At 37.8% G+C, this 12,777-nt stretch overlaps 2 protein-coding genes across 2 annotated transcripts in view; both read right to left on the bottom strand.

The window, feature by feature from the left end:
• Positions 1 to 1,088: 1,088 nt before the first annotated feature.
• Positions 1,089 to 3,886, bottom strand: LOC146482809 (protein fem-1 homolog B-like). The gene has a single exon (XM_085106710.1). The coding sequence runs from the start codon at positions 3,440 to 3,442 to the stop codon at positions 1,502 to 1,504; it is 1,941 nt and encodes a 646-aa protein (XP_084962836.1). The 5' UTR covers positions 3,443 to 3,886; the 3' UTR covers positions 1,089 to 1,501.
• A 1,763-nt stretch (positions 3,887 to 5,649) lies between these two features.
• The window catches only part of LOC146482810 (mitochondrial inner membrane protein Mpv17-like), a 30,043-nt gene continuing 22,915 nt past the window's right edge, over positions 5,650 to 12,777 (bottom strand). Inside the window, exon 3 of the mRNA XM_085106721.1 lies at positions 5,650 to 6,390. Within this exon, the coding sequence (XP_084962847.1) occupies positions 6,307 to 6,390 (84 nt within the window). The 3' untranslated portion in view covers positions 5,650 to 6,306. The remainder of the gene's footprint in view (positions 6,391 to 12,777) is intronic.

Here is a 12,777-nt window from a genome sequence, read left to right on the forward strand (position 1 = left end):
TTGATGACGATTGATGATGAAATTTACTTACGCGTTACGTGACGACATTCTAGACTAATCAGCGCCCGTGATCCGAAACGGTTTTAGTTTTAATTAATGAACCATTGGTTTGTTTATCTTGTCTTTTTTGTTTAATTCCTAACAAACAATCACTTATTATATTGACCCTTGCTCCCAAGGATCTCACAAATCTGTCAATCTCAGACTGTTTGATTTCCAAAGATTTTTTCCTGTAAAGGACGGTGCCTACTTTTGTTACTGCGCATAGGTTCTGCGGGTTTCCTATGGGTGGTGCCTACTAATACAGGGATATTTTTGCGCGGTTTAAAACTATACGGAGAAAGTAGAATTTAGCAAGAGCTCTTAGTATCCAAAAAAAATTTGGGGGAAACAATGCATTTTGCAGAGATAATAAAACTTCAATTTTGGAAAAAAATGCCTACATTGCTTTGAAATTTAGCGCCTTTTAGAATTAATGTTGCTTAATTACCTCTAAAAAAAATGCGTGGTTACCTCAATTTTCTTTTTGTACTCAGTCCAATTGCCCTTTCTAAGATTGGCTTTTCCCGCATAAACTACGCAAAAATGCTTCCTTATTAGTAGGCACCGTCATTAAATCTACTTATCTTATCGTGTTTTAGGTAAGACGCGTTATTCAAAGTTATGGACAATAAAACTGCCGCGTTTTTCCCTACTAGCAGAGGCCTCTTTTCCGTTGAATTCGATGAACTGACGGGCGAGAGGAAAAGAGACCTCTGCCCTAGGTCGAAACGGACTTTGAGTCCCTAGTCGTGGACGTCGCTTACAAAACGCATGCTCCCTTTATTGTTTGCTGGCCGTGACTTATGTCCACTGACTCTTGCGACGGCATTCGTTTACAATTACTCCGTTGTCATTTAATGAGCCCGAATAGCTCGGTCGCTAGGCAACCGTAGCAGGGAAGAGGTCTCTTTCCCTGGCGCCCGCCAGTTGGGCGAATACAACAAAAAAGAAGTCTCTGTTACCGACAACCAAATTAGCCAAGTTGATTTCCTTTTTGAAAAGGAACACTGACTTAAAATCGATAACTATTTTTTTTGGCAGTTTATTATCAATAACTTGGTTCAAACACTGAATTTATTTATTTATTGTTATTGACAGCAAAACAGTTGTCAGTTCGTGAGACAGTTGTTGACAAGTATGTGCATCTACGCCATGTTTATTGTTCAAAGTCAACGGTTTGATATGCGCAGTAGCACTAGTTACCAAAGTCTCACAGACAAAAATAAATAAATCATTTTGGTCTTTAGAGCGTGGAAAAGCTTTATCTAGCAGTAACAGTTGTGGAATGCAATAAATTGTTGAAACGTTTTCCTTCAGTTTGTCGAGGCCCTTATTTTACTTAAACTTATTTCATTTTTCACTGTTTTTAAATTCACAAGTTGTGCGGAGCATCCTCTCCTACGCTGCATCTCAATTACCTCATAAATGAAATAGTCCGCCTTTGCTTGCTAATGTACATTTAATGCATACTTATATACTTTTCAACTGTCGGGGGAACAAGCCCCTTATAAGGAGGTCCAAACTTTTTCACAGCCCTGGCAACGATACACTTCAGCTCCAACGTTTTTCTCTCAGAAAGAATCCAGCGGGCCTCATCAGTTCGAGCCATCTCTGTGGGTGTTTTACCATCGTTGTTAACAAAATCATGGTGAGCTCCTGCATCTAGCAACACCTTCAACATGTCGGTCAACAAATGGAATTTGTCACCACTGGGTCTGAAAGTCACGGCTCTGTGTAGCGGGGTATCTCCATTGTTGTTGATGGCATTAACGCTGATCCCTGCATTCAAGAGGACCTTAAATGTTTTGACGCATGGAAATTCAAATTTAGGGAGATATTTGTGTGGAGTTTTATAATTAACAGCCAAATGCAGCAATGTATTTCCTTGATCATCACGAGGACTAAAGCGGGAAAGCATTAGCGGTAACCATGAAACACTTGCTCGTCCTTCGTCTTCAGAGAACTCAGCTTTGGTAAAGAATTGAAAAAATTCTAGTAAAGAATATAGACGGCTATTCAGCACCTTTTTCTTTTCCTCTTTCAGTCGTTGTGGTTCGTCTTCAAGCTCTTTTGTCAAATTCACTGTTTGTTTCTCGTACTCCATAACGGCTTCCACGAGCACTTCAACCGCATCCTTTTGTCTCGGACGAAAATTGTTTTCAACCATGGTGTAAAAAGTTTGAGTTAAATTATTCAGATCCAAAGCAACTGATTGATAGCAGAGCTTGTTTATCTCAAGTGCGTGTTTATGCAACCGTAAACAAATATCAAAGTTTTGGCGACCACAGTGGTGTTGGGCAACAAGCCGAATTGGATCAAGAAGTTCCACATTGTCTTTTCCAAAGATCCTCTCTCTAATAACAAGACCCTCCATAAGCAATGCATCAAAATCACCTTCTATCCTAGCAAGTTCCTCTTGAGTTTGACTTTCCTGTCTATTCTGATAAGCAACAACAGGTTGCATTGTTTGTTTAATTAAGGGATGCGAAGGTTCTTGAAACCTTTCTTCCAAACCACGCTTCATAAACTGAAACGGTAGCGACAAGATTTGGCTCTCAGGGAGCAAATTTGATTTCTTAACCGCAACGGAAGCGCCAAGTAGCTCTAGAGCAGTAACTATTTCTTCTTTTGTAATCTCCGGTCTCTTGATCACATGCTCTACCACTGAAACCATGCACTTATTACTGGCTACAAGAAGAGGTGTTAACCGTCGATTGTTGGGTAACTGGAATGCTCCAAGCAGACACAAAAGAGTGTCAGCATGTGTAATTGGTTCGTCTTCGTCGAGATTAAGAAAGGCATGATGAAGCGCTGTATTGCCGCTATTGTCCTGGAGGTCAACATTAGCTCCTTGTGTGACAAGGAAGCTCATAACATTTACGTCACCATTGATGCTGGCTGCCATCACAGGAGTCAAGTTGTTTGTACTTGAACGTGCGTTCACATCGGCTCCATGTTCAACCAAACATCTCACAACTTTAAGAAATCCTTGGTGAGCAGCAACAAACAAAGGCGCGCATGTACCAAACGAACTGTATTGTAGTCCTCGACTTTCTATATCTGCTTTGTATCTTAAAAGTATTTTTACACAGCCAAGGTTTCCATTTTCAACAGCCACCAGTAATGGTGTTCTATCGCGTACATTATGTGGAAATGGAGCCGCCACGGACATCCTGGCTGTCATGCGGCCCTGCGTTCGAGCATCTCCAGAACTCTCAAGAAGATGCAAGCGACTGCTAGTTTCCAACACCACGGTCCGTTCGCTTATGTCCATGCTTTGAAGCACGCTATCAAGTTTAGCAGCATTTCCAGTCGCAGCAGCCTTGAAGACTTGTCTGGTTTCATCGTGGGTACGTTTCCTCTTTAGGACACGGTTATTCGTCTCGTTCAAAGACGCCATTTCAGAAAAAGTACGATATTGGTTGTGGATACGGGTCAGTGATTAGAAAAGTATCAATTGGGCGAAAATATGTAAATATATAGGCACGTGGAATAACAAGCAACGACGCATGGCGCTTTTTGATTCCCCAGATGCGTGCTTATACATGATTTGCTAGAAACGATTTTGATGCAGATATCACTGAACAACATCGAGCGTCAACGTCTTGTTTCACCAAAATGGACACTTTTCAGTTTCAACGACTGTAATTTACTCAGAAAGAGACGGCATTACTTATTCATTGTCACGAAAGGCAATCGTATTTTTGTTGTGTAATCACGCGAAGCCATGTTTGGTGTTCGTTTGTTGCGGTTTGACATGCGGAGGAACGCTAGTTACCAAACTCTCACAAACAATAATAAATTCATGCATGATTTTGGTCTTTGGTCTGTGGAAATGCTTTTATCGAGCACTATGAATAATAGTCGTGGAATTCACATAATTGTCGACAACTTTTTGTCCAGTCTGTTGAGGCCCTTCAACTTATTTCATTGTTCACTTACAGTAGAACCCCGGTAACTCGAACTCGGATAACTCGAACTACCCCGCTAACTCGAATTGCGTCTCAATTCCCTTGAATTTGACCCAACTTTTCAGTCATTTTTACTCGGTTAACTCGAACTTGGATAACTCGAAAACCCCGCTAACTCGAACTAAATTTCGTTTCCTTTGATCAAAATTTGAAAAATTTACCCCGATAACTCGAATTTCTGGTTTTTATAACTCGCCACGGATGCCCATTGAGATATCCCATTAGTTTTTCTTGTCATGTGATCGAATTCTAACACTAGAACAAAGACTGGACGATGCAAAAGGGAACATAACTTGAGTGTGTTAAATAAACTAAGTTACATTTACAGTATTACATTGTCGTAAGAATTCATAATCGTTACAGTTGTTGCAAAATGTATTAGTTTCTCGTGAAATAAGTTTAACTTGCACTGTGTTGTATACCGAAGTGCTGAAAATCCATAAACTATTAATTATCAACCCGGAAGATTGAATATTTTAATCGACCCCGATAACTCGAAACCCCGCTAACTCAAACAGTTTTTCGTTTCCCTTCAGAGTTCGAGTTACCGGGGTTCTACTGTACTTTGTCACGAACAGTCAATCGTATCTTTGTTATGTCATATTAGTCACGCGCTTATCGTTTTGTTTGCACAGAACAGTTGTGATTTCAACTTGATTTACCGGTTTTATGCCACAATCAAATCAATTGTATATACTTTCAGACATGCACGCTAATGAGATGCATCAACTGTATGATAGGCATCACAAGGTGTCATATGAAAATGACAAAAACGTCTGGCTTATATAAAGTATCCAAAGTCAGGGTCAAGTGAATTTCTGGACATAAGTGGGTGATGGGGGGGGGGGGGGGGGGGGAGAACATTCCATCCACGAGGAAATAGGCCATTTCCGAGTTGCTTTGAACCTATACATATGATGAGATTTTGAACGAAAACCTGCTTGCTCAGGATTTTTTAAATTGATTTATTTACTGTTCAGTTGTCTGCCGGGCCCAGTTATTCAAAGAGCAGATAAATTTATTCACCAGATAATTTACTAGCCGGTGAATAAGATGTGTTGGTTGGAGAACATTTTGTCTGCTAGATAAGATTTTTCCACTGGATTGAGTTATCCACTCTTTGAACAACCCGTTATAATCTATTAACTGTGTCAACTAGTGATTTTTGTTTGTTTACTTTTATTAACACTGAACTACTTGCAGCTTTACCATTGTTATAACTCTAATAACACACATTTACAATAATGAGAGCACATCACAGAAACTCAATTTTACCATCCTACAACTTGTAATGAGAAAAGAAAAAGGCAGATATAAATAGAAAGGTACTGTATATAAATTAATACAAGAAAAAAATACCATATAAAAATGATGCCAACATGGCAGCGGCCTCAAAGATGGCAAGAAAGGCCCACTGTATTTGGGGTCCTTCTTTAATAGCGACAAGTCTAACAGGAATAAATGACTGCTTAATAATAATATTATTTGTAGTCTGTATGAGAAATTACATCATTGTTTAAAGTGCTTTTTGCATGCATAAAGAGCCTACGAAATATTTTTAAGGTTTCAGTTTTTCTGTTTCTCTTTTTCCTGATATTTCCCTGTTTACAATACAAAACAATACACTACAAGGCAATACAATAGACGTACTTTATTTTAAGAGGGTAGCATGTGTCAGTGATAAAAATGATGACCATGTTTACCCTCTGAATGATATGAAAATATAAAATTATATAACGTATGCTACAGCAGAAATGACTAATTTAAATATGAAATATAAAACGCAAGATACAGGTAAATGAAATTGAGACGATCAGCATTTGGGCTACAATTCATTTGAAAACAGAGCAAAATTTGGGTTCAATGTGAAATAAATGAATGTGAAATAAATGAACCATGAACCATGTTCACAGCATGTTAATACAGGAGTCACGAGTGTATTTGGATACATCTAAGGACATTTAATAAATAGATAGTCAATTAGTTTTTAATGAGGGGATGGCTTTGATGAATAGCAAAAATATAATGAGATGCACTGAAACTCCATTTAGGCTATAAATTTATTCAATCATTCCCAGTGTCATAACTTATTTTGGATACAATGCTTCCCTTTGGATTCCAGATTAACAGTCTCTGGATTTATAAATAGACAGATGACAAACAGACAGACACACAGGTGGATGGACAGATGAACATGTGGGTGGGTGGATGGATGGATGGACGGATGGATAGGTGGTTGTATATTTGGATGGATTTGGAAATAATATGTCAAGAAGGAGAACTGTGATTAACATCACACAAAATTTGGAAATCCTAACAACATACATAAACATAATTGGCAGGCTAAACCAAGCTGACAGTTCTTTGACCACTCGCTCTAGAGAAGAGAAATTGAACATTTAGCATTTAATATGGAACTACTACACTTGTACTATATCAATAATTAGCGTTTACAGAACTACTACTAATATTTGTTTAATAATTATAACTTACATGAGTTCAATCACTTTTAATGCAGTTTAAGGTATTTTTTTCCAATTGCCAACCCTTAGGAATTAACCAACAATAGAAGATCTTGAAAGGAACATAGCATATGAGATGGTGGGACTCAATTCACCCACTTTGATCTCATCCTTTAAGGTCAGCTGCAGAAGGAGAGCGCAAGCGGCGAGCGGTGCCAGCTGCAAAAGCTTAAAGACAGTGCCTACTTTTGTTACTGTGCATACGTTATGCGCATCCAGATATACTCATGTTTCCTATGGGTGGTGCCTACTAATACAGAGATATTTTTGTACTGTTTAAAACTATGCGGAGAAAGTAGAACTTAGAAAGTGCTCTTGGCATCCAAAAAGAAAATTGGAGGTAACCATGCATTTTTCAGAGATAATAAAACTTCAATTTGAAAACAAACAATTAACAACAACAACAACAACAACAAATGCCATATGCATTACTTTATATTTTACAGCTTTTTAGATTTATTGTAGCTTAATTTTCTCTAAAAAAAAATGTGGTTACTCCTAGTTTTCTTTTTGGAGTCCAATAGCCCTTGCTTTAATAGATCTGGGTTTTTTTTCCTGCATAGTCATAAACCATGCTAAAATACTTCTGTATTAGTAAGCACTGTTCTTAAAGAGTCCTTGCTCACAGGCTAACTTTGACCTACCAGTATTTTTGGTCCCACAGGGCATTGATGTATATGTAGGAGTTTAAAAACAAATTATTCCAAAAAGGTCCTTTGCATCTGAACTTATCCACAGAATATAATTATTTGTTTCTTAGAATTTAATGATTCAGAAGTATTATTCAGTGGGTTGAGTCTTGGTTATTAGAATTTTTCCCTGTTGCATCCGACGACAAACTTGATATCATGTCACTTAACTCTCATATTCTATTGTCTCACTTATCACAGGTTTGTTTGACATCCAAGATAGGTAAATATTCCAACACAGGGACACCAACTGAACAAAATTAGCCCTGTGCTGAAGAGGAACCAAAGAGAAGTTGACAGCCTGCACAAACGGCCAGACTTTGTACGTTGTGAAGATAGTCTTGACATATCTCTCCCGCAACAACAGTTTTATTTCTTGGAATTCTTTTCCAGCCAGTGTTCCCGAGAGAGTGTAAAAGAAAAATATAATAAAAGGGCCATATATTGTTTGGTCTACAATCAATTTCTTGACAAACTGTACCTTGGACGTTGAAGGTATAAAGCGCTCCAATGTCAGAAACCATGTCCTTTGAATTGGCCCAATAATAGTTCCCATTATGGACATCCGTAGAGTTCTTCTGGCATCGTGATTGAAACCTCTCTTTTCAACGAGTTGTTGAGTCAAAATATCACTTGTAGTAAACATCACAGCTAAAAATTATGAGATATAAGGAATGGCATCAGTACTCGATATTGCTACATGTACAATGTATTTAAATACTGTTTTGAAATAATTACTTGGCTTTTCAGGATCCTTTCCCCCTTGGGACTTCAAATGAACTTCCTTGGCTCATGGAGTCACATATTCACAAAAATAATCTAACTAACATGTATACCAAATACGTAGTCTAAAAGACATACATGTACATGTATTAGCTGTCACGAATCCAACAAATTTGTCTGGAGTTTCAGTGGTTTTGAAAGTTGGCCAAAATCCCATGTTCTTTTCCTGAAATTATTTCAAGCTGTGCAAATTTTTCCCAAGAAAAATGGCATAATTAGAAACTCTATATAAATTGTAAACTATAGACAATTATAAATGAACATAATATATGGGGCACGATTTCTGCACCCGTAGCCCAACACATTAAACTTTGTACACATTTTGTGGTTCAAACTCTATTCATGCTTGTCAGTTTGGAAGAGGGTTGGTAATTGATGGTGGTAAATGTATAATTAATTTCTTGGGCTGTGAAACCTTTTCTTATTTCATATTGGCGAGGATGAGAAATTTGTGATTAAGATTTTCTAAGAGAACAAAATGGCATGGCAGATCCACAGAAAAAACATTCACTGGAGCAATATTTATAGAAAGGTACAGTAAGACTTCTTTGAGACTAATACAGTCAAACCTGCATGTGCGACCACCTCTCATAAGCGACCAACTCCAATTAACGACCACCTATCCAAAACACCAAATTTTCCCAGTCAAAGCCCTATAGTTGGAATCTCTCGTAAACGACCACCTCTCGTAAGCGTCCGCAACCATTTTTTGAGGTGACGACAATAAACGTTTTTCATTGTTTTTGACCTCTTGTAAGCGACCACTTGACAAATGGTCTAATGTCCATGGCCGCTGTATGTACTACACTACTCAGAATTTACGAAGAAATTTTAATAACAACCTAGCCCTGCTCAATGCACAGGAGGATGGATGGATAAATGGATGGGTGGGTGGACCGACAGTGGACAGATAGGTGGATGGATATAGATAGATGGATGGATTTGGAAATAATATGTCAAAAAAGGGAACTGTCAAGTAGTTATATAGCACACCTTAGGGCGCGACTTTACCGCGCATCCAAAAGGTGTGCTCCCAACCCCAACAAAACCCAACCTAAAAAATCCACCCAAACTCAAACCCAACAAACATAATTCAGTTAAAAGTGTAAAAAATATATAAAAAAAGTAACCTTGGCGCACCAGCTTTTGCGCATGCGTGAAAAATAATATTAAAAAGTTACCTTGGCGCATGCGCATAGCACGCCTTTCGGCGTGAGTCTGTGTGGAAATTTTAATAGCCGTAGGGGAAAGTCTCAATTCCTGATTCAGTCTTTGCGACCACCCTTTTATCGTAACACATTGTAAAGTCTTTTTCCTGATACATGTTTTTTACCTCCTTTGTTTTACTATCTCGGGTTATCATTTGTTCGTTGACTGTTGTTATCCGATTCTTTTGACCTTCGATTATTTGTCTCATTGTCTGCTGGTTAATATATTGACTGTTTTCGTAATTGAGTGGAGCACTCAACTTTTATTACAACGTGACGTCATTACATTCCACACTTCCCTAACAACCGACCAAGTTGAAAATAGATTTTGTGTTTACCTTTAGCACTTGATATTGTTAGGGAAGTGTGGAATGTAATCTTTTGTTTTCCACGTGAACGGTCTATTGTTTGCACATCTGTGTCACATGCAACTTGAATCTCATTATGACGCTTTCACGCAAAGATCATATCGTATTTTTTCTCAAACTTGTCAACAATCGGCGAATTGTCGAGAATAAAATCGTCATTTTGTTGAAGTTTTGACAACAGTTCTGACTCGTTGAATTGACCAGATCTGAGAATGTCTTTTATCTGAATCAACAGATGGCCATACGTGTGAAAAGCATATTGAACTTGGTGCAGTCTGATATCAACGTCCTTGTGTTTCATATACGCTTGAATAAGCACACTCGCAGACGCGATGGCAATCAAACTGGCGCCTGAAGTCGCTATCGAGCTGGCCAGACCGCCTGTGGCAAATACTATGCTTGAGATATTACCTGCCAACTGCCACGCTTTCAATCGTTTGTAAGCAGCCTTGTACATCCACATCTTTTTGTGGTACGTTCTGTAATACGATTTCAGTTTGACAATCTGCGATTCGGTCAACTCTTCAGATATGTGGTTGAAATTGATGACCGATTTTTTTGTTTTTACCATCTTTATTATTCACTCAAGATAAGATCCATTTCTTTTTTCCTCAAGCAAAATCCTGTGAAAGTCTAAACTGTCGACGTCAATAAACTTATCAACCAAACCGATTTTATTGACGAAGCCGTCATAGTCGATTTCAAATTGGCTACTTTGAAAATTAATCGGTCGGCTTAATGTTTGATTGATGTGAGCATTATAATTGCTTAGCGCCATCTTGTACAGACGTTTGGTGGCATCATAACATATCCAAATGCACAACTGTTTATTTTTGAAATCGTTTGTGAAACTGACTGATTGAATCGGTTGTTTCAAACCTTTGACTCTCCCAAAATCTGTCCTGAATTGATCAGCTGTTATTTCATATCTTGGGTACAACTTTTGTGGAATTGGTGATGTGTGGGACCAAGAGATTCTGCAGGTTTTGGTCTCATCATGTTTGAAAGACATGAAAAACGTGAAACTGTTTGTCTGATTGAATGTTTTTGATGTAAGAATATGTGTATTTGTACTTAATTTCAAACCATTGTTGACGTCATAGTCGTTGATGAAACGATCCGTCTGAAGGATAAGATTGGGCTCTATTTTGTTTATCACAACACCCGTAACACCCCTGACGAGACCAAAGCGTGATGTTTCTAATAAATCATAGAATTCAGGAAATATACTTCTGTATGCGTGATGTTTTGTGAAATATGACACGGAATCCAAACTTAACTTATTGACAGCGTCTCCATCATCGATCGGGTCGGAAAGATGCACTATTCTTTTGTTATTCATGTCTAGTTCAGTCTGCATTTTCATGTCTCCATTTTCGTATTTGAACATAACATTATCCAACCCATCGTAAATATCTGGATACACACTATCCGACCAATCTTTTACACCGTAAACAACCAGATGGCACTGCACCGGTGTCGCTGTAGCTGTTCCGTGCATCGTCAAATAGATGTAATCTGGAGTTTGTTTGCTGTTGTTATTAAATTGAACCAATAGCTTGCTATAATCAGTGAAATCACGCTGTGTTGATTTGTGGATATACGCAGAAGATGCAGTACATGATAATTGAATATTGGTCATTTCCGGTGGGTAGAATTCAAACACGATAGTGTATGTTCCTATAGCGAGAGAATAAAGATTGAAACCTATCCTTGATCGATAATTATTTGTGCCTGCATCCTTTGTCAAATCTATGCTATAAGCCTTTCTATTTTGATGTGGAGATTCATTGAAATCAACAATACCATTCACCATGATATTGTACTCCGAACTGCTCTCGTCACTATCTATAAGATATTTGAATTCATTTGTTTTATGACTGCTGACAAGATGACTCTGCTCCAATCTGTCCTCAAAATATTTTTTGGTAGTAGCGTCATTATCATCAGTCGGTTTGGCGATGGATTTAATCTGTTTGTCATTCATATCGAGGTTGCCTGTCATTGGGATACTTCCATCTTTTTTCAAATATGCACTCAAATCACTTCCACCAGATTGTATTTTAGCTATTTTTGTATCAACATATGCTTTAGTGGAAGCATCATTGGGATCGGAAGGATTTCCAAGAATCGTTATTTTATGACCTCTCATATCTAAATCACCACCAAGAGCATTGGGTGTCAACCTGTTGAGAAAGTTATGTTCAACGTAGTATTTATTGACAGCATCATTATTATCAACAGGTTGAGCCATATCTTTTATTCTATGATTGTCCATATTGAGGTCACTGTTGGATACTTTTTGTAAATATTTTGTATCACAAAAACCTAAATTGACAACATCAGATGAATTTTGAATATTATACCCAAGGTTGGTAATCTGTTGATTTCCCATATCCAAATCACCGGTCATTGTAACACTGCCATCTTTTTTTACATACGCAGACAGATTGGGTGATGGTATTTTTTTAATCTCATCATCGACATATTTTTTATTCGCCGCTTGATCGTTATTATTGGGTTTTACCACATTAAGATCAAAAAATGTTTTCCGCCCGGTAATATGTTGTTCAGTCGATGTTACCATAATTTCGCTTTTTTTACGGCCACCATAACCATCAAAGTTTTGCAAATCCGGTACATGAAGGTGAATATTGTCATAAGACTGATGTTCAGTCATTAATCTAACACTATTGAAGCTACCAGCGCCGTCTGGTATGTCCTGCAGATAGACACTGTTGGTATGAACACTACCAGTTCCACTATAAATTACAGCTTTATTATTTTGGACATTACCTGGTGTATTATCCAAAACCTGAATTTGACCTTTTGTGGCAACATCGTTTGGGTTTGCGCCATTTTTTACATTTACGAGTCTTTTACTTTCCATATCGTAATTCCCATTTTGATCCAATTTGAAACCAACACCTGGAAAACCCCTCTCACCTCTCTCTCCTTTTCCTGAAGAAGAGTCGTTGAAATTTAAAACACCATTGTAAAAACTCATTTTATTTAATGATTAGATTATTTCAGTAAAATTTTTTGCAGTGAATTTTCGAGGCTTGTCAGCGTATAAAAAAGTAAAGGGTTCTTGCGTTGCTGAGATGTATTTTTCTTTGTCTATGCCTAAATCCTTGCATATTGAATTTTTTTCCCTAATGTTTGGAAAATCGAAAATGCAATAATGAGACGAG

This window comes from Pavona decussata, unplaced genomic scaffold (genome assembly GCF_977016875.1).
Source record: "Pavona decussata unplaced genomic scaffold, jaPavDecu1.1 SCAFFOLD_43, whole genome shotgun sequence".
NCBI classification, from domain to species: domain Eukaryota; kingdom Metazoa; phylum Cnidaria; class Anthozoa; order Scleractinia; family Agariciidae; genus Pavona; species Pavona decussata.